We start from the raw sequence: 22,819 nt of genomic DNA, 5'->3' as shown, positions 1-22,819 counted from the left end.
TGGTCATATATTTTCAGAATCATTAGAACATAAATATATTTTTCATTTGAATGAGAACCATCTAAATATGTTGAGAGAAAGAAAAACTGTATTTTAATAAAAAGTCACAACATTAACAGCGAAGCTTTAACATAGCACTATTTGTCAGCAAGTGACAAAAATAATTGTATTATGCAAAGTGCTTCTTTGTTCATGCCTGCTTTATGGTTCTTCCCTCTCCTAACTTTATGAGTGCTCTGTTGAACTAATGACATCAATAAAAAGCTCTTATTATAACATCAGAACATGAAACATAAAACCTTCAGAGCTGAAAATGATAAAAAAAAAATAAGATTATAGATTATAGCTATGTCACAGAAGAAAGCCAGAGAAAATTTTATCAAGATCAACAATTGCATGCCTTAATTTATGCAAATGTACAAGAAGAAATAAAAAAAGGATTGATCTTTAAATGAGAATCTTTAATTCGGATCTCCAGTTTATCTAGTGGGAATACAGAACTCAGGCAAAGATAGAGGAAACATATTTCTGAAAAACAGCCAGCTCACAGCACTGCAACCGTTCATTTAACTTTGTTTTGATATATCAATATGTGTAATGGCACAGTTGTTTTGGTTCATTGTCTTCTTCAGTAGCTGTGTGTCTGCTTACTGATGGAATTGTCCTTTGTGTGGTACAGAGTTTGAACTCCTGAGAGGGAGGGTGTTATAGGTGAGGAGCCTTGTAAAGAGGAAAAACACCATGATAATGTAATGCAACAGATAATATGTTTAAATTTTGAGTTAATTGAACTTTGTGGTGGGGTGGAAAATGAATGCCCAGCATACCCAATAAACAAGATTTCATGGATGCAAGCCAAGGCTACTATTCTGTACACACTTTGCACATACACCACTAAGGAATAAAGGCTTAACAACTACGCTCTGCAACAGACTCCACACGTTAGTAAGGCAATCACTATCGCCAGCCAAGTGACAAAATTGTTCGGCTCATTTTCTGTAACCAAAGTAGCATAAAGGCATAGTGGAATTAGAAAGCTAGCTAGCTTTCTGCACTCTCTCTGGGACTAGCCAGTACTGGTCAATCACAACACAGTGGTACTAGCCACACAACACAGTGGTACTAGCCAGTACTGGTCAAACACAACACAGTGGTACTAGCCAGTACAAGCCAATACTAGCCAGTCACAGTGGGACTAGCCAGTACGAGCCAATCACAGCCCAATAGGCCAGGACAAGACGGAACACTCTTGGGGAAAAAAATATCACGTCAGTGAGGATGCAAAATAAATATGATTAGTAAGTCTTTAGTAAATCTTAATTTACTGTGTAATATTGAGTTAACTTTTGAGTGTGTAATATATAAGGAATACGTAAATGATTTTGGACACAGCCCTGGACTGTTTCTTTAAGAAAATACTTTTCTCTGTTCAGTCTTTTAAGAACAACATGACATGGCCCACTGTAATTATCTACAGCTGAGTAAAACCAGTGGTGACAGTTGTTAGCTTAAGCTTTCACTTGCTCCAGCTTGTTGAGACACTGTTAATTGCTAAAGTTGTGATTACAGTTGCAGTGGTGGTTAGCTGTTTTCTAATATTTTTCATTCCCCTTAAATGCAAAAGATTTAGACTTGTAGTGTACATGACTTTTTTTGTGCATTGGTACTGATTTAAGCCAGAGAAATCAGTCACCATGTGCTGCACGTACGAATGTGGGCTGATGAGCTACCAGCAACCGACCTCCCCCTGGTCCTCTGTGTTGCTGATTGAGACTTGCCTCTGCGCTGTGTGTGTGTGTGTGTGTGTGTGTGTGTGTGTGTGTGTGTGTGTGTGTGTGTGTGTGTGTGTGTGTGTGTGTGTGTGTGTTAGTGTGTATGTGTGCGCTTAGCAGTGCCACAGGCAGATGTGAGCACAGCAGGCCCATCGCTAACTCATGCAGCTCCTCCTTAAAAGACATTCAGCTTCTGAAGCTCACATCCCGATCTGCTCAGCCCCCCGTCCGTGTAGACAAGAAGCGATCATGGGAGACGACGGCGCACGCTGGGCTCCTTCAAGCACACCCTCTGCCAGCTGACCTATACGCACCCCAGGCTGAGCGAGGGGGAAAACCAACATGCTTTTTTTTATGCTTCCGTGCAGACAAAAAGACACCAGGTGTAGTTTGTGCGTTTTTGTCTGGAAGCTAATCCTGCTTGGATTCTCCCCGCTCAGTCTCTTGTACATGGCTAATCCTGTCACATGGCACGGCTCTGGCTGTACCCTGGTGCCGACGCATAGAGATGCCGATGCAGAGGCTACCCAAGAGGTATTAAAAGGGATGAAGATAAATGGGAGGAAAATTGTATATACAGCGTGGTGGGTTCATAGATTCAGTGGTTCCTCAGATGAGGCGGACAGACCAGCAGCAGGTTTGTGCAAAGTCAGCTGTAACAAGATACTGATGCCACGAATCTGATCAGTTTACAGAACCTAAACTGAAAAATGTCCCTTTACCACCAGTCAAAACAAATGTCATCTCCAATTCCTGCAAAATTGAGGAGAAATGCTCAATCCATAATCTTTTTTCTTTTTTTAAAGGACCCTTCATTAAGATACTTATTTAGCCAGTATATCCCACAAAGGCAGTAGGAATACCTTACAGTATATGATTTAGCAGGACTGCTTAAAACAACTAAAGCAGTATCAACAAGTACTGACACATAAAAAAAAAAATCAGAGTAAAGTGAGTAAACCCTGAAACTGACTTCACTGTCACACAGCAGCTGTGTCGGATGGTATAAACCTAGGCCTACCTGTGCAGTAAAAGAGGAAACCCAAGAAATGTAAATGGACTATGGCAGTATTGGAATATGATTCTATTTGAAAGTGCGCTCAATTAGCCACCACCTCAACTTTTTCCTTTTAAAGACATCGATCGTCCCCAGTATCACTGTGTGAGTGCTTCCCTCAAAGTCTGAGTCATCGGGTGATGGGAACAAAACAAACGCCCCCCTTCTCCATACTCCCCTTTAACTTTCCTGGTGACAGAAGCTGCTCTTTAGATTCAGCCAAAAGGGGATTTGGGTCCATTCTGAGGAGATAATTAGAGTTGACTCAGCATTTTTCTCTCAAACCGTTGCATCAGCATCATGTGCAAGGAATTATGTGGGCTTCTTATACTGACTTAAATCAGAAAGTGTGGGCGTCTCTGGACCCAGCTGACCAGTGGAGTCAAATAGCAGGAGTCAAATGCTTGCAGCTCATTGGAGTGATGTTTATTGTGAAGTGCCGGAGTTGAAGGTTATGTTTTTTTCTCTTTACATGTGGACTCTTTTAACTTGTCCTCTGTGTTCTACTACTCACAAGCATTTCACTGAATATTTTTCCAGTGCTGTAAATGACCATTTCCCTCTCCCAGCTTCAAGTGGTTGATGTCTACACAGCTGCTGCAGCAGGTGTTTGGTTGAACGATTAAGGACGGGTGGTTTATATTCGATAGACAACAGTTAACAATCGCTGCTGATGGTATTTGCAGTTTGTGTCGTTTCAGTGTTAGGCGCCAAAAAAACAGCAAGTTGATGTTTGGAGGGGAAGGGGTTGGATAGAAAGAGAAAGTGTCCACGCTGCAGTCCCTGCGTTGGTTCCATCAGCTGCTCTCATGTTTCAGTGGATGCTGCATGAAAACGACTCCGACCAAACCCTACAGACGTAGGGGCGTGTGGTGGGGGAGTGAATTTGCTCTGCCGCGGAGGCCTCGGGACAACGACATCTCTTCCTCTGCGGGGGCTGGGAGCTGCTGACACATCAGGATGAAACGCTGAGTAGGCTCCACTGGGGGCCCTCACTGGGTGATTGGCTCCCGTGGAGGGGGCTGATATTGGCACAAAGCCCATGTCAAGAGGGCATTGAAAGTGTGAATCTGAGAGGGTCTGAGAGTGGGTGTGTTCATGCACTTTAAACCTCTAATAGAGCCAAAGGGACAATTCATCCCTCACTTAAAGAAGTCGTTTACCTCTATGTAGTACTTAGATGGCATCTTCAATGTCACTTTACTTAGAGACACAGGAAACAGGTTAACAATCCCATGCATGCTATAGCCACCAGTATTCTATTATATACTTATTTTACCTTTTGTACCGAGTCAGTTTTTTTCCTAATAAAATTACTTGAATACATCATCGAAATATGATCGAGGGATTGCCTCCAGACGGCTCTCAACATGGCGACATCCATGCATGGTCGGTCCAGCTACGCAAACAAAGCACAGACAAGCTGGGGTCACAACTCACACAGAGGGAGAGCAATTTCACTCTCTGCCCAGGTGTACATTGCTTCACTATAGCTTTAAATAGATGATAGCTGTTTAATGGTATATTAATTACCTGAATTTCACTTTAAATGTACTATCATTTATAGATTGAGTACTTGTCTCAGCACTACTTGGGGCTATAAGCAGTGGCGGCTCCTGCCAAATCTCTCAGGGGGGCAACTGCTGCGAGGATGGCTAAGGTGACCTGTTCAATGGGTAATGTAACCTAGATCAGCTGGAGGCTACATATTATACAGTACTTTTGTGGGCAGCTACATCTAGGAGTTTATTGTTAATGTCTTGAATAAAATCATTTTTGCTCCACAGCGACTGAACAACCTACCTTGGTTATCTGTAGCTTATTAGTTTTATTTCTATGACGATTGCTAAGATAAGTCAAGATAAGATAAGTCAAGATAAGATAAGTCAAGATAAGATAAGTCAAGATAATATAATGTAAGATAAGAAAAGACAAGATAAGTCAAGATAATATAAGATAAGTCAAGATAAGATAAGTCAAGATAATATAATTTAAGAAAATCAAATAAGATAAGTCAAGATAATATAATATAAGTCAAGATAAGATAAATCAAGATAATATAAGATAAGTAAAGATTAAATAAGATAAGTCAAGATAATATAATATAAGATGACAAAAGAGAAAATAAGATATGATTGAGCCTTTATTGATCCCCAGAGGGGAAATTCAGTCGTTGCAGCAGCAAAAGGGAAGGAGCAATAGTAACAAAAACAGAAACTATAGAAGAGCATCAAAATAAGATAATCCTTTATTAAGATAAGATAATCCTTAATTAGTCCCACAGCGGGGAAATTTTCAATAATGCAGAAATAATAAGTTACGAGGTAGAAGTGGTGATAGATTGCAGCAAAATCAGCAAGTACAACAAACTAGTGTCATTAAATAATACAAATGTGTGTTTATCTGTATTAATAATAAAGATAAATATATGATCCCATACTATTAGGCAATAATAATACAATCATTAATAATATGGATGATAAGAGATAGCAGAGGTTCGACAAGGTGAATCATGCGGAGGACAACATCAAGACCACGAAAGGATACATTATGCATCGAGATCATTAACCTTTGCTAATTATACCCTGGGAAATACTGAATAGCAGGGGGCTCTGGAGAGACAACCCTTCAAAGCGATTCTCCTCAACATGAAACCTTTTAGAAAGCAAGACTAAACAAATCTGCAGATCACAGTCCGCAGAAAGGGATGCATCAATCCTTCAAAAGATGAAAAGAAAACGCGGCGTTGCGAGACAGAGTCATTAGTAGTAACAAATAGACTGCAATTAACAGCTGGGGGCACACAAAGAGGCAGAACATGTTGACACACACAGAATAATGCCAATAAGTGTACAATAAATGAACATGAATTTCGAGTGGTGCAAAGTTTCTATAGTCGTATTTAGGCATTAATTATGAATCCTAAGATGCAATTTTCATGAGACGTTCTTTATTAATCACCATCACAGCCGCTGCTCCAGGCACAAAGAGGGTTGTGTGAGGGGAGGAGGGGTGGTGATTTATCAAGAGCGTAGATGCTGATGAATCATGAGTTCAACTCATAAAAGTACCTGCGGTTTAGATAGTATGAGGTATGGTTCACCACCAACAGATGCTCGGCGCTTCAAGGTTGGGAGCTTATGTTATTCATGCACAGTTGCTTGCTCGGGAAAAGTTAGATGGACTCGCTATTTTCAAACACCAAACGGTTGTCCTTCGAGAACTCACCATAGGTTTTCTAGTGGAGAAAATAACTGCACTTCAATTGGGTTTAGTTCAAACTCACTCCGAGAGCAGCAGATTAAGTATTGATGCGTTCCTTAGGAAAATCAAAACACCACACACGATGTCTCATTCTCCACTACGCAGTTCTCTAATTTCCACCCACGGGTTCCCCAGAGAGGCTATAGGAAGAGGATCGCCACATGATCAATAAACGTGGACCAATGATACAGTTCCACGGGGGGGGGCAATCTAATACCCTTGACGTCAGCAGAGCTTGAGCACATTGATCTTTGAGATACCACCTACTACGATGGATCCATGTTTTTTTTTTACGGCATCGTGCTCTATTAAGGATATATTAATATATACATATTTTAACAATGAATTTGATTAGTTTTACTAATGTTAAAGAGTTGGTGGTACTTCAGATACCACTGAAAATCAATATATACAGTTTGCAGTTTTGTATTCAGTTGTATAAGGACACAATTAATATAACATTTTTAAGACCATATGTGAGAGTAAAAAAATCTGGCCTATATTTGTTTTTTAATAAGTAACAGCATAACATTAACACTTTCTTCTATTAGGAACCTCTACATTTAGACAATTGTTGGAACATTTAGAATAGATTTTGTAATGGAGACACTTTTGACACTAGATTGAACACATTTGTTTATGGCATTTACCTTATTGTCCTACATATACACCAATACCATACATGTTACAATTTTTCTGTAAATTATAATTAACTTAATCTGAACGCTGCTTTGTCATCGGCCATCCCAGACCTGTGATGTTTTTTTAGTAAGTTTACACAAACCCTCTGGTTGACCTGTGCATCACTACAAAGCAGCCACCAGTGGAATCTAACTCTACAAATAATATAAAGCCTACCAATATTTAGTACAACTTATCTTTATATGCAACTGTGCATAAATACTGGGTTTAATCTGAATGAATAGACATGCCAAAAAAAAACCTGTGCAGCATTGATTAAGAATTCAAAAGTCAATGTTATGAAGACATGCAGATGCTTTCTAAAAGCAGAAGTAATCTATTGGCCACAGTGGATCATCTATTTCTATCTAGTTGGTAACACCGACCTGGACCGATCAAGTATGGAAATCAGATTTTATGATCCATCCCATTTGATTTGCCATTGGTTTTATACCGGATGCCCTTTCCTTACCTTTCAGGGGAAACCAAAGCACTTGAAGGAAACCCACGCAAACAGGGGAAGGGGAACATACACATACCAAGATTTTAAAAAATTGTGCAGAAGTTGCAGTCCCAACTGGGAAAGAGTGCAAGATATAGAGTTCAATAAACAAAATATAAACAATAAAAGATATCAATAAGGGGAAAAAACAATGTACACAACGCCTGAAGCACCACCAGGAGTAACATCGAGGTGTCCTGATTATTGACTGCTTGCTTTTTAACAGTGCTTCTGTGTATATTTTCTACCTGTGACAATGTGGTAAACGGATACACAGTTTGCAAAAAGCGCATCAAAACTGGCAACAAATTAATCATCCCTTCAATTATGGCGAAACGAATCTGAATATTGAAATATTGGTCATTTATGAATATTTAAGTGAGGCGCAATCCTTTCTAAATGTAAAGTAGTTTGACACAGAGCACAGAAAGAACCGGACTCTGAAATGTTAATGTGGAGTACATTTAGAGCGCGACCCCGGCCATCAAATCCCAGTGAGTGAATGCACCCTGTGTGGATGAGCCCGTTGGACTGGGATCAAAAAACCTCCTAGCATCGATCTCTTCCTGCGCTGTCTTTGGAGAATACGCCTCTGCTTCTAATACAATCCGCCGTCTGTCTGCCTCTGTGTGCAAGCCATTTCTCAGATTTCGATGACAGGTTGCACGTAATCGCCGTGCCGCTCGCCGGGTCCGACGGTCTTTGCTTGAGTTCTCGTGGCGGTCGTTTATAGTGTTTCTTACACAGACGCCGGCACAGGGATCAGAAACAGAGCGCATGTGACACTTCAGTTTGCATGTGACACCACTCGGCGCCACGAGGATCATAGTAAGAACTGCTCTAAGAAAACAGTTTGCTTTACAGCAGCATCTTCTCCCACATGATTACTGAATATTTTAGTGCAGTAGTAAGCAACACTTCATGGCCTGTAGTAGATGAGCTGCTGCTGCTGGGACACACTGGAGTCTTTGATACTGAGCAGCCAATCAAATGCTTCGAGAGGCAGATGAGACTCACTGTACAATTCGGCTCACTTTACTGCTTTACATTCTCCATTTCTCAAGCTATCTGAGAGACTGAGCGCTATGGTTACAGGCCATCTCGATCTTGACCTAGCACTGATCTTCTTTGATCGTTACTGATGAACTTTTATCACAAGATTGGGGGGGGACTCACGGTTCTTTTGATCAGCACAGCGAAGGCTGCATGTTCCTTAGATGGCGATAAAAAGGGAATACGCTTGATTGCAAGTTTTAAGACCACGCAGGCATATATAACGGCCTATTTGCAGACGCCTGTAAGGAATAAGGATGAAGTGGAAAAGGTCAACACTGCAACGCTTTCTAATTTTCACTGATGCAGTGCTTGTTTGTGAGAAAATCAGAACTACCGCCTCATTGAAACTTGTTGTTTCCCTGTTCACCCAAAACATTTATATGTTGCTCAGGTTTACTCCAGAACCGGTGACAAAGAGCAAATGCCTGATGTCACTCCTCGGCGCGCTGAGGGCCACGTTTGACGAATCTGTTTACTTAAATCACTATCATCGCCGAGCAGCCATCATCATCATTTTCTCCTTGTACGCCGGGGCGCTAATACAGCCTAATTGCGGCCTCTCCAAACAGAGCAGCACATGAATATTCATGAACACCACAGAGCTCATTGTCTTTACAGGCGTGACGATTGCGGCTATGGATCTCAACTGATAATTGGGTGAGGACGGGGAGATGCGAGCTGAGGGGGGTGGGGGGCGTGCCGGTGCAACTCGTGGTGAGTCGACGATCCCTGCGGGCGGATTGTCGTGAGGTTGCACCGTGTTTGAGTCTCCTCGCATGTGCATTAATTACCCTGAGAGTGTTTTTTGTTGTTGTTTATCTTCATCCGCTGACGGCTTTTATGATGACACAAAGGAGTCACACTGCTGGAAAATTAAAGCAGCCATTAAGGCTTGATCTGGCAGGTTTTTTCTCACTCCCCTGGCTGTGTTTGTGTGCCTCACTAATGTGATGAACCTCTTTTCAAAAAAACAACTAGCGGGGCATATGATTCATACACCGTACCTTGTTGCTAAGGTTACTCATCAAATTAGAATGAACTTGAACCCACTGGTGCTAGAAGATCGATCAGAGGGTATGTATCCAGGGACGCACACATCAACTATCAAAGTTTTATTGGACGTTTCATTGCCAACCGATACCGATTTTCTCCCTGAGCGGACATGCCTGTTTATTTCTGCATCCATCACTGGCCATGTCACTTTGAAGGAGACTAATTACTAATTTTCCAGGTTCTTACTTGTGTTTTGGGTTTCTTATAGAACATGTTTACTTGCTTTGAAAATGTTCAAAAAAACTTTGAATATACCTTTCATATACTCATCCTTCATTTTAGCGGGTTTCAGCGAAATTGCATTGCCAGGCAACAGCTTGGGCCCATGTTTACTTCCTGTTAGCTGATGTCATTCACATACGCGTCACCCGTAATGGCGCTCTATGTTCTACATACTAAATACTTTTTGTGTTAATAAACAGCTGAATGTATTTCCTGAAAGCCTTGGAGATGAGTAACTATGGTAACCGGTGCCAGCCTCATGTGACTAAAAAATAGGATTTGTGGGAATCATGAAGCCTAAACTCATTTTAAAAAACATCACCGCTAGCAAAATTAAATCTTAAAATTACACTTACATTGAAGCGTTATTGACGTTACAGAGCTGTCTTCCACTGCCTGTTATGAACGTTGTCATACCCACCGCATTGCCTTTTGGGATATTTACGCCGGAGTAGCGTCCAGCGAAAAAAATAGACGTCTCCGTTGTCTTGCTGATTGCGGTGCCGCTTCACTTTCGGCTTCTACTTCTTATTTTTTTATTAATTGGCGGTTGGCAACCCAGCTTAGAGGTCCATTACAACCAACAAGTGGACTGGAGTCGATACACTCATTAACTTTCTTCACAGGAAACAATGTATATGTCATTGGGCTTAACGATGACAGCGATTGATTATCACATATACGCCAATTTATTTTTGTAGTCATTAAAACAATGAGAGTTTGTTTGGCTACAATGTAAACAAACACATAAGTAGCTCATCGGTTTTATTTCGGACAAAGTTGGTGCTTAAGCCGTGTTTCCTCCTGAAGTGTGGGGACCAGTAATATCAAACGTTGCTTGCTGTTACCGTAGAAACCGCAGGTGTCGCCGAATGAACCAGGACCAAACTCTAAAGCATAACACCTTTAGCCTTGTGTATCTGATGGAAGAGTAACATCCACTGGTTGACCCACATGCTAATGTACCCCCTATGCATTTATACTATATTTAAGTATAAAACACACACACACACACAGTGTATATAATGTAATGTAATGCAATGTAAAAACAGTCATACACTCTGTGTACAGTATATGCACAGCCTCCTGTAGTTGTAGAGTTGAATGAGGCATGAAAAAAAACTGTGCAGGTGTCACGTCAATCTCAACAAACAGCGAGCCGTGTTGCTGAGAATGGAGATGTGAAAATGGACCTCTACGCACAGAGAAAACCACTACGGGAGGCTGTATCGCACATCTAAAGGCTGTCAAGGCGAAGAGGGAGCAAGAAAAGAGAGCACTTCAGAGGATAATTCTGCACTGCAGCACGGTGACTCTCGCATGCACAGCACTGTCACAAAGAAACATCATCTGGACCGTGTGAAAACTTCTGAGGTTACCATAGCAATGTGTCCCTTTGTGTGTGTGTGTGTGTGTTTCTCTCCGTCTGTGTTACGTTGCAGAGCTGCCACATCATCCCCTAGTCCCTGCATTGGCATAATTAATTCACTGTGATTCACAACTCCTGGGCGGGCAAGCATTGGCACATTGTGTATTCATCATTTGGCTCATTAATAAAAAACACAGGAAAGGCATTGTGCTGGGTTTACGGTGGACTACCTATGGCCTGTTATCATATCTGAGGCCAGTGTTAATGTAAGTTACCCCAGTGGAGAAAATAAAAAAGGAAAGGATTAATTGGACAGCCAAGACCGATGATGACCAAAAGGTCATCATCCCACAGCAGCAGCCTGAAACCAGGTCAGCCAGTGCACGATCATTAAAGCTGAAGGTACGGCCAAATCTGGTCCCTGGCTCCTATCGAATATTGGCTGTGACTCTTTCCATTTCATTTGAGTAACAAAGAAACCTAAATATGTCAGATGCAAAATCCAAAAACATTTTGCACTGTCATTCGTCATTAATTAAGTGTTTTGCAATCCTTTTTGGTATATAAATCTCATTATTCAGGGTTTGTCGCTCTTTTCTAGAGATGATTTGCAGGGATATTCCAGTGATGATCTAGCTGGTATGACAGGGGTCGCGGCCCCATGTACTAATATGTTCCTTTCTGAGGAAGTCTGATTTACACATCTTAAACAGGCCCTATTATGCTATTTTCCGGGTGCATATTTTTATCTCAAGTTACAGTAACAGCATGTTTACATGCGTTAATGTTCATAATCCGCCTTGTTTTTCTCATCCTGGCTGTCCTGCAGCACCTCTTCTCACCCTCTCTCTGAAATGCTCCGTTGTAGCGTTTGCTCCTCCCTCCAGAAAGCAAAGTATGCTCTGATTGGTCAGCTAGTCCGCTCTGTTGTGATTGGTCAACGTTTCAAATTTAAAAAAACTCTTCCTCAGGAGCTTCAGCTCCGTCTCTCTCTTTTGTTGTTTGAGGACCAAACTAGCCTGAAGGAGTTTTACGTCACTTCCGTAACATTATGACCTCATAATGTTACGGAAGTGAAGGAGAGACTTCAATGGAGCCGTTTCAGGCAGCTCAGGAGCTTCTGAGGGGGAGGTTAACTCCTTTAAGACGTGGGTTTTACACTCTATGGACCTTTTACATGTACAAAAATATATATATAACACACTAAAGGAGAGGGAAAAAGTGGAAAAGCATAATAGGGCCACTTTAATATACATCTAACGTTAGAGTTAAGTTGATAAGAATATTACACAATACCTTAGCAACTTTACTAGTAATATTAAGTAAGAGTCTTATCACACTTACTGTGAACTATCTCTACAAAGTTAAACATTTCATGTCATGTTATGGTCCACTTTAACCTCAACAATGTGGCTTTGCATTTAAAGAGACTACATATTAAGCCTGTTTGGCTCCCATTCATTATTTTGACCCCAGCTTCCCGTTCATTATCATCCATCTCTCTATACAATGCCCAACACACATTTTGAAACCATTTGCCCGAGCAAGAACCAAATCACAAACCTTGAACATTAGTGGGCAAAACAAGCGAGCATCCACTTTATCAAGTGAACCAAACATGCTAACCAATTTGACATTATACAACCTTTTAAAAAAAGACGATGTGACTTGGGCGTTTCCACAACATAACAAAATACTCTCATCCATAAATTACCATTTGAATGTAAATATGATCCTCAACACAACTCCGCCTTTCAGACGGCAATGTTATCCGTTTTGGGTAGCTCTGATAGATAGACTAGTTTATTCTCAAATAAAGGACAAATATGAGAATGTTGAAATATTCTTTCAGGACAAGACAAGGTTTTCGAGGACATTTTACTCATTTTCAATGTGTTTTCAACGACTGGGAAATTGGTGATCTTTTTTCCAGGAAGCGTGGGAACCCTGATATTCTCTAATTTTAGCATGCACAAGTTGAACGTTCCATGTCTTATGACTGCTCCTAATTCAGTCAGACATGCTAGCAGTAGCTTTATCTGGAGAAAATGTGTCCGGCTACACCCTCTACCATATCGTTAACATTTTACAAACGCATTGCTATCATGCAGAACCACCTACAGTATGTACACAGCTGTTGGGCGGGTCCTAACTTCCTGCTTCAAACCTTTTCATCCAATTAAGAACCGCACCTCAAACACTCAGTCCCAACTGCTCCCACTACCTAATGCATCTCCAGTAGAACCTGGTTTCAAAAACCACTGAGCTGTGACACATAGCGGGGTAGAAATAGACCACGCTACAGGGTTAAAATGCCATAGTAACCTTTTCGACTGCTCACAGAGGGATACATTAGGGATCTATTTAGAGCCTGCTGGGAGGTGGTGGGAGGGATAGGAGGAGTAGCAGTCACAAAGAGTCTTTCAGAGAAAAGAAAAGATTGCGATGGTGTACCGTAAACACCATCCGGTTCTATACTGCTCAGGTATTGAGTTTTGCACTCTTTACTTTCAGCCTCTGAAGGGTGAAAAGTACACTGGAGGCTAAATAATACATCTTCACTTCCAACACCAGCTGTTCTCACATGAACACAGAACACCAAAGTGTGTGATACAAATTATTCAAGATAGCTTCCCGATTTAAGGTTTTTTTCAGTGAGCTGTTTCATATGCAAACATATGTCGTATTGAAGACTTTTATTATCAATGGTAACAAAACAAACAAACTGTGGCCTTGTCTCAATAGGAAGATTTGAAATGTGCTTTTACTGAAACATGTATGACACTGCCTTTTAAGAGTGTGTTTAAGGTGAGAGGAAATGGACACTGTGGCCTATTTCTTTCCCCTTAGCAGCTCCAATTTGAAGCACTGCATTGCGTCCCGGCCCAGATACACCTGACTTCTGTTAGTCCTCACAGGTATTTGGGACAAGCCCCTGAGCTGTATATTGAGTTCACCAGTCAGGTGTATGCTCGCATGACGCCTCAGCCCAAAACCCCACGTTTCAAATCCCGGTTTCATTGTTACACAACACCTTTTTTTATTCAAATTATTATTTTTTTAATCGGCTGGAACACATTTCTTTTGACACCTGGAAGTAGCAGTGTGAGATCAGAGGTTTGTTTGCATACACACTCCCCCGGGGTGTAACGGGCAGCTGGAAAGGAGGAGCCTCTGTCAGATTTAATAGTGTCACATTTCAGAGACCATTTACTGTAGAGCATCTCAAGAATGACAATGTGGATGCGTGTTTGTGCACCACAGTGCACTCAGTGTGTCCGCATGTGCATGAGTGACCTGGTTGCTGTCGGCTGTCTAGAGTCATTTGAGATCTTAAATGTCATGTAAATGAGAAAAAGCTGTTCCCCAATTGAGGAAACAGATCTTAAATGTCATGTAAATGAGAAAAATCTTTTTCCATAATTGGGAAAAGAAGATTAATCCACAGGTTCTGTTTTTTGTTTTTTACAAAACCACTTGACAGAGGAAGTATTGCTTCGTGCAGCTGGAAGAAAAGGAAGATCATTACTTGTAGTGGTGCATAACAGTATCCAAAGTATGAACCCAAATACTGTTGGGGGTAGGGGAGAAATCAGATTACTGACCAATTGCATGTAAACACGGGTTTTACAGGAACACGCATGTTAGCGACCTGATTTCTCCCGATAACCTTGTTTCTTGTGCGCATGTAATCATAATGCGAGTGTGACAAACTCCAAAAGCAAGCTTGAAGCTCTACATTAAGAAGTACAGCGGTGGCGGGTGGTGCAGTAATCTTGACAGCAGTAAAGGATGGCCAACGGGCCTCTTGCAGCACCGTGAGGAACAGTCACCTTCCTCTGACCTCGTTCTCTCGGTTACAAATAGCCTTCTGGAGAAATTAAATCTCAGATGGCCGGCCATGAAAGATATGAATAAAAAATAAAACATTTCATTAGCGGTTTATAAAGTTTGCCTACTTTTGTAATGTTCACGATAGGAGATTTAACTCTGTTGGCTTTCTGAAGTTAAGAACCTTCATCTTCTACTATGGATTTTGTTATTTAAGGAACTATTACAACACCAAATCAATATATTGATCAATAAATGATGATGGAATTGACCGTTGGATAAACACCAATCGAAAAAGTGATTGACCGGTCATAGTTTAGCAACCGTAACAAGGCAGGGATGATGTATTTTTGTGGGCAGTATAGTTCTTTAAACACGTTAGCTAACGCTGACTAGCAATTATTTTTTTTACTTGTTTTTTAACAATGGCTGAAGAAAATATGAGTTTCTCTGAATATGTACAGTCACTAGCTCTCCATAACCGTGTTAAGAAAGTTTACATTAACCAATGCGACCATATTAATCGACCCCTACACACTTACTCAACGGACTTTCATTCACCCACCTGATAGGGAAACCAAGGGTGCTAAGTAAACAGAAACTGAACAGAGTCTCACAATAATGGAGAAGCGTCTCAGAGATGGAGAGAAAATTACGAAATCTTCCGTCCTCACTCATAGTGTAGGGTAAGCTAAACTATTAGCAACGTTTTCTCACTGTTTGTTCAAAATAAGTCATGGAGGAGAAACCTTAAAAACATTTGGAGACTTTTTATATTGCAATTCATCCCAATGCATGCTGCTCAACGTAATCGCAGTGAGCCGACGTCACGGAGCTACACAGCTAACGTTAACGAAGATTACATTGACCTGAAAATAGGCGGTTGAAGCTCTTTCTCGCTCAAAACTTGTATTGAAAGAAGGTAAATTATAACGTTATCATGATACGTTCAAATGAGATTTTGTAAATGGTAATTTATGGTGAGAAACTTGAACAAGTACAGTAGTTTGAAGGAGATATAAGCAGCTTATAATGTACAATAAGAACTACAAATGTCATCGCAAGTATTTAAATAAAAATACAATAATTTATTTCATAACCATTGGAATTGTGTTTTATTTTGCAAATAATCACTAGAGACGACATTAACAAAACAAACAATTAGAATTTAGACAGTTTACACTGACTTTAGGACAGACAAAAGTTACTTTTTAGTGACGCTGGTAAAAAAAAAAAGCTAGTCTGGAGCCTTGCTGTTAATTGAAGTTATTAGAAATAAAAATCGCAATCGCCAAAACATTGGATCGGCAGGCCAGATATTTTTAAATCCCAATCTGCCAATAAAATCGCAACCGGCAAAATTGAACTAAACCAGAAATGAAGTCAAACAGCCATCCAGTCAGATCACTGTTTTTTAAATTTCGACAATTTTGACATAAAAACAAGGCAGGGATGCTAAGCTGATCTGAAAACTGGTTTAATTGGTTTCCGAGGGATATAATGTCTGAGTTGGCTGCTAGATTCAATGCAAGGACCCCAGGGTTTGTTTCACTATACAGCAAGGAGGCCTCCCCACAACACACAGTCAGATACTACACACAAACACACACACACACACACACACACACAAAGAGTTTTACATCTGTCAGTCTGTCAAGTAACTCGGTACGTAAAAATTTGCGTAGCGAGTCTTTATCCTCTTCATTTGCTGCGAGGTTGCCTCAGCACGTGCGCGGTGAGAAAGTACTTACAGTTACAGTTTCATTCATGTCTCCCGCAGGAGTTGGCGAGGCGAGGGAGCCGCTTCTCCTCCCTCCGTCATGAATCTAGTTCAGTAATCAAAGCAGCGGGAATTAACTGAATAGGGGGTTTAAGCAGTTATGTGTTTCTCCATAAAAGACCTGTACGACCCGAGAGCCAAATATTGAACGAACATAAGTACTGCTGCGAGGCTGCCTGCAGATGTTACTTGTGTTTGCTTTATTAGATCCTCCCCTTATTAATTCTGCGCTTTAATTTCCCACGACAAAGACGCGCAGATTAATGGTCAACAATAAACCTCGCTCCAAAAGGTAGGGAACACAAACGAAGCAGGGAGGAAAGACAAATCAATCAGTAGACTCTCCTCAACCCTACAAAGCCCACTTCAATCGCATTCCACTCGTCCTGATTCCATTCCTCTGTGCGCACACGCACACACACACACACACACACACACACACACACACACACACACACACAGCTCGACAAGCAAGAGCGACCTTTCTTCCCTCCGTTGTCACCTCAGCATCAAGCTGAGCTCATCTCTTTGAAGGCGCCCTGGCACTCGAGCCGCTACAACTGTCATCACCTGAACATCACTGGAAGCAAACAAGGTTACATAAGACTGGAGGGGTGGACAAAACGTACTCGTGAGGTGTTGCCTGCGGCTTTTATGAAAGGTTGTATCCGACGTGGAAGAAATGAAAAATAAGCAACCAGTACGATTTGCTTGATGGCTTTGCGGAGGCTACTTTGACATGTCGCAGTAGAAAAAAGCCACAGAGGTTTAGCTGCTTCCGGGTCAGGGTCCTGGTAGCGTAGTGTGCTGGCTCGCTGTCCCACCGTCACGGCTTACTGGGACCGTTCAATAGAACGGAGCCATCATTAATGTTTTCAGTAACACCTGTGGTTTTCCTCATTTTCACTAGTCAAAATGTCTGCTGTGAAATAGAGCCCACACAAAGCTGTCTGCAGCAGAAGGTGCAGTCAGTCAGATGTAAAAACATTGTCAGACCTGACTTACCAGCAGTTTGTCATTACCATAAGACATGTACACCCCTTTTAAATCTACTGACTACATTGGAATCATGAGAAATGTAATGTAGTATCTTATTAAATGTGATCCAAATTGGTAAATATCTATCGAAAATGGGGAACGTTTACCTGGGAGGTAAAACCCTGTGTGTAACACATCAACTGATATTTCAACTGCTCTGGTCTTCTAAGGTCTTTACACACCGGTGGCTTGATGAATAAACGCCTCGAAAATGCTAAATACTCACCTGAGGATATTTTCCATCGAAAAGGCAGCAATGCGGCTTTGTGACATTAGCAAAACTTTTCAAATATAACTACCTTTTCCACTTCAACTGCCACTTCCAGGTAAATTAATCAGCTACACCTCGACTGAAATTTCAAATATTTCAGCTATTTTTCAGCATTTCAACTTCAACGTTTCTTCAGAAAATGTAGCCTTTTCTAGTTTTATACATGGAGAAACTCTCGACGTTTGTGATTATGTTATGTAGACCACAAATAAAAGCATTTCGTCTAATTTATTATTATTTATTATTATATTCCTTTATTGATCCCCATGGGGGAAATTCAAGAAAGAGTTGCATTGGCCGGGAACACATACATTACATTATATATATACACATATACATATACATTACATAATGTATTTTGAGAGAGCGATGACAGTGAATTACTCCAGAAATAAACTGTTGCTTTACATTCAATCTAACTTTCAATAACAAGAGATAAGTTTCTACAGGAAAACTACTCAACAATCTGATCTGTGGCCACAGATAACTGCAATATGACCGAAGCAGTATTCCCCACCTATTATGCGCTACTGCTCGAGACTATTATGGCGGCCCTCTGCTGTGGCAAGAGGCCAGTAGCTGCAGGCAGCCGTGACGTTGAGTTGAATAAAGAGAGTGAAAGAAATTGAGAGTCTGTAACGGAGATGAAAGAAAGTGAGCGCCTCAGTATTCAGTGCGAGCAATCAGCCATCTCTCTCTGCGTCTATCTTTATCCTCAACCAAATCTGCTTCCATTGCCTCATACACTTATGCTTGACGGGAAGAGCAGTCACGCTCACACTCAGACATTCAGGCAGATACACACTCACGCACGCACGCACACACGCATGCACACACGCATGCACACACGCGACCACACAGAGAATAGAAGTTTATCGTCCACAGAAGGGAAAAGATTTGCCTTTGGCTTAACAAGGATGATCAAATGCACACAACAATGGAAAGGCGCAACAAACAGACAAAAACACAATTAACAGCATCTTCGGCGTGCACAATCACCCACACTTTGTAAATCCTTTGGAACAAAAATAACAAGTGCCCGTGCTCAATTAATGCAGGAATTTGTCAATTCTGCACTCTCTTCTGAACGCTTCACAACAAGTGCCCTCCTTCAGAAAGCGACAAGCTAGCGCTGTTCCAAGTTCAGATGAGGACTTTGGAGAGAATGAAGCGCTCCTTTGTGCGGAGCCTGGCTACTAGTGAAACTAAACGTCACTACACTCAGTCATTCAGATCAGACTGAGTTAACAACTGTGTGGAGTAAAACTCATTAATGTTCGGGCTGCAATTTATTATTGCTCTATTGACTGATCATTTCCACAAGTGATTATCTCCAAAATTCAAAACATATTGACAGGCTGGAGCAACTGTTTGATATTTCGGCTTGAAGAATGTCCTGAACAAGCAATTAATTGACTAATGTGTCACAGTTCATCGTTATTCACTAAGAACATGGCATTGATTTCCAACCCCACTTAGGAGTCACAAGATAAATCAGAAGGCTCGTATGAGGAACTAAAAAAAAAAATTCACAAGATTAGGTTTATTTATCCCTAATTTTTCTAAATAACTTACAAATTTAACATACTTGAAATCTAGAATCTTCACTTTTAATTCTTTGCTTGCGTTCATCAATAACAAGTGACGAATGTGCCTTACTATGCTTTGCTTCATTTTAAAGGAATATTTCAATATGAATGGTGAACATGAAGATACAACCAGCGGCCGATTAGCTTAACAGAGCAAACACTAAAAACAGGAAGGAACAGCTAGCCTGGCTCCGTCCAAACTTAGGGAACAACATCGACCTTTGAGCTCCTCTAAAGTCCACTGATATCACAATATATCTCATGTGCTTGATGCGGACAGAAAAACTGAAGTCAAAAACAGCATGTTATGGTTTTATTGGGGTTTTGTGCTGAAATATTTCATGGCTGGGAGCAGCGACTTCGTACAGACGCCTGCCGGGCCCAGAATAAGTCCAGCACATCTGAAATTACACAAGCTTTGTTCAGTAACTAAGCAGCCAAAACAGAGACTTCTCTCAAATGATAACAGAAATGCTGAAGTGTCTAATAGACCAGACCGGCATGCAGGCTGTTGTCAAAGAGTTCTCAGTCGGAAAAACAAAGCAGAAACTAGCAGGATGTACACCTCAATCAATTCCACAGCCTTCCTTTGCTAATCAAACTATCTGCCAAAAAAGCCCTTATGGCAGCTACGCTTGCACATCAGCCTGACCGCTTGATTATGTTTGCGGCCCTTTGAGCCAAACGCTGCTCTAATATTACCGCCCTAATGTAGGCCACATGCTGTTTTCCAAGAAGCCAAGAGATATTGTTTCCAAGAGACCTGACGGGCAAGCAGGAGACATCTAGAGCCTGGAGTCAGCATCACCCACAATGCAGTGCACCGCGGTTCATGCTAGGGAAGCTAGCACGGAGTGAAGATGAACACTTCACTCCGTGCCCCCTCTCCACTGAGAGAGTGTTTGATAAAAGGGACGCACTCTTAAGAGTATAACCTTGTGAAAGCGCAACATTGTATTAACACGTCGAACACGCCTTCGCAGACCTCCAAGCTTAGCATTTATCTAGCATGATGGGGAGAGTCATGACAAAGGGCAGGTGCGACTGCCACGATGATGATGATGATGATGATGATGATGACGCCGTCGCAGCGGCTCTTGACTCAGCGGACAGGAAATTGGAATTGAAGCGTGTCAGCTGTAATTACTTTTTGTTTGTAGGTCATACATAACTGCCTCGTGTTGATGATAGGAGGGTATGGAAATGGATAATGAAGATGGTATCGCCTCTCTTTCTACTCTCCACATTCAGAACCAAGTGGAGAAGCGCACCATCTCAGCCTTGAGAGGTTCAATCACCGCTCCTCAAGGTTTCTCCTTTAAATCACACAGACTAGTTATTGAAACAGAAATTCTCTCTAAACCTCAATATATTCATTGATGTGAGCTTTAATCAGCCGCTGTAAAAGTAAGAACACTTATTTTCAACAAACCACTCACTTTGATAGTTCTGTGAATTAGAGCTGGACACTTCTTGAAGGCCATTGACTAAAAAGCTACAACCTTAATTGGGTTATCCTCACATGCAGGATCCTGTACTAAACACACACACACACACTCACAGAGAGAGAGAGGCCATATGACCACATCCCTGCAGTGAAATGACCTATTTTTTTTAAAAAGTGTTTTAGCCTGTAACTTGACCAGCATATCGATGATAGCAACACTGGATTTTTTTTATTTTTTTCCCTTTTTATTTTTTGTAGTCCATCATGGAGATTCAGTGAGTGCACATCAAAAGAAGCTTATATCCCAAACACTGACGAGATATCATAGAATTAGCATTACGTCCATGCGTGACACTAATCTTGTCTTAATTACGCAATTACGCAGGGCGGCTGTGGCGTAGTGGAGAGCAAGGTAGTTCTCCAATCAGAGGATCGGTGGTTCGATACCCGGCTTCAGCAGTCGATGTGTCCTTGGGCAAGACACTTAACCCCAAGTTGCTCCTGAAGGCTTGCCATCGGTGTGGACTGGATGTTGCATTACATTACATTACAGTCATTACATTACATTACATTACAGACAGAAGAAGACTGTTTCCAGTCATCCAGAACCATGAGGAAGAGTGTGTCGCTTTTTGAAACAAAGGCTGCTTTTTGTGTGTGTGAAGGAAATGTCAGTAGTCATGTTACATATCATTCACCCATTCACACACTGATGACAGGCAGACCATCAAGTGCCACCATCAGACTCTAACTAACATTCATCATCCAGTCCACACCGATGGCAAGCCTTCAGGAGCAACTTGGGGTTAAACATCTTGTCCACAAATGACACATCGACACATCGACTGGGTATCGAACCACCAACCTTCTGATTGGAGAACTACCTTGCTCTCCACTACGCCACAGCCGCCCTTGCATGAATGTTAGTTAGAGTCTGATGGTGGCACCTTGATGGTAGCCTGTCATCAGTGTGTGAATGGGTGAATGATATGTAACATACTACTGACTGTAAGTCGCTTTGGATAAAAGCCTCTGCTAAAGGACTGTAATGTAATGTAATGCAATTAACTATCTGTCTTCAAAATGGTCCACGTTTCAATCATTTCTGCTGTGACTTTTCTGCCTCATGAGCTCATTTAAAGTGGCAACTTTGTTTCCTGTGTGATGGGAATACACGTGTCGGTCTGTTGAAGTTTGACTCGACGACGCCAACATTTCCTTCACACACACACAGAAGCAGCCTTTGTTTCAAAACGCAGGCGACACACTCTTCCTCATGGTTCTGGATGAACTCGGAAACAGTCTTCTTCTGTCTGCATGGAGGAAACTTTGACAACTGTAAAGACAGTTAAATAGGACCACGATGGGTGGGACATGGTCAAGAAACAAGTGTGTCAAAAAGTTATTATATTCCTTTATTGATCCCCATGATGGAAATGCAAGTGTTGCAGCAGCTCAACTACACAGACAATAAACACACATATTATACAATAAAATAAAGATAGAATTTGTTATTTGTGGTTACTTACCATCCTCCTTTTCATCAAAGACGGGTCTCTTTGAGGAACTATTGGCTCCCATCCTCTTCTTCCACTTGCCCCAGTGAAACATTGATGCTCAGATTGCATTCCTCGCCTCTGGAGGAGAAACTGCGGACCCCTCCTCAGAAACACGCTACTAACCGTACATTTCACCCCAAAAAAAACCAAAAACGTTTCCGTTATGTTGCCTTAAAACCCAATATTTACTCTGCAGAAAAGGTCTGTTCAAAGTCTCTCTGACAGTGGAGCAAGTACCGACGCAGTGTCGGGTGTGTTCGGAGACAGACGGTCCGGTCCGGTCGGTGGTCGGTAGAACCACACCGACACTGGCTGTGCTCGGCTGTGT

The 22,819-nt window shown here is 41.5% G+C and overlaps 1 protein-coding gene across 1 annotated transcript in view; it reads right to left on the bottom strand.

The window, feature by feature from the left end:
• LOC129092529 (serine/threonine-protein kinase 32C-like) overlaps positions 1 to 22,546 on the bottom strand; it is a 73,133-nt gene extending 50,587 nt beyond the window's left edge. The window contains exon 1 of the mRNA XM_054600506.1: positions 22,462 to 22,546. Within this exon, the coding sequence (XP_054456481.1) occupies positions 22,462 to 22,543 (82 nt within the window). The 5' untranslated portion in view covers positions 22,544 to 22,546. The remainder of the gene's footprint in view (positions 1 to 22,461) is intronic.
• Between the last annotated feature and the right edge of the window lie 273 nt (positions 22,547 to 22,819).

The sequence above is a fragment of the Anoplopoma fimbria genome, chromosome 6, assembly GCF_027596085.1.
Source record: "Anoplopoma fimbria isolate UVic2021 breed Golden Eagle Sablefish chromosome 6, Afim_UVic_2022, whole genome shotgun sequence".
Lineage (NCBI taxonomy): Eukaryota > Metazoa > Chordata > Actinopteri > Perciformes > Anoplopomatidae > Anoplopoma > Anoplopoma fimbria.
The sequence above is the reverse complement of the archived record's forward strand: the minus strand, read 5'-3'. Positions and strand labels throughout refer to the sequence as shown.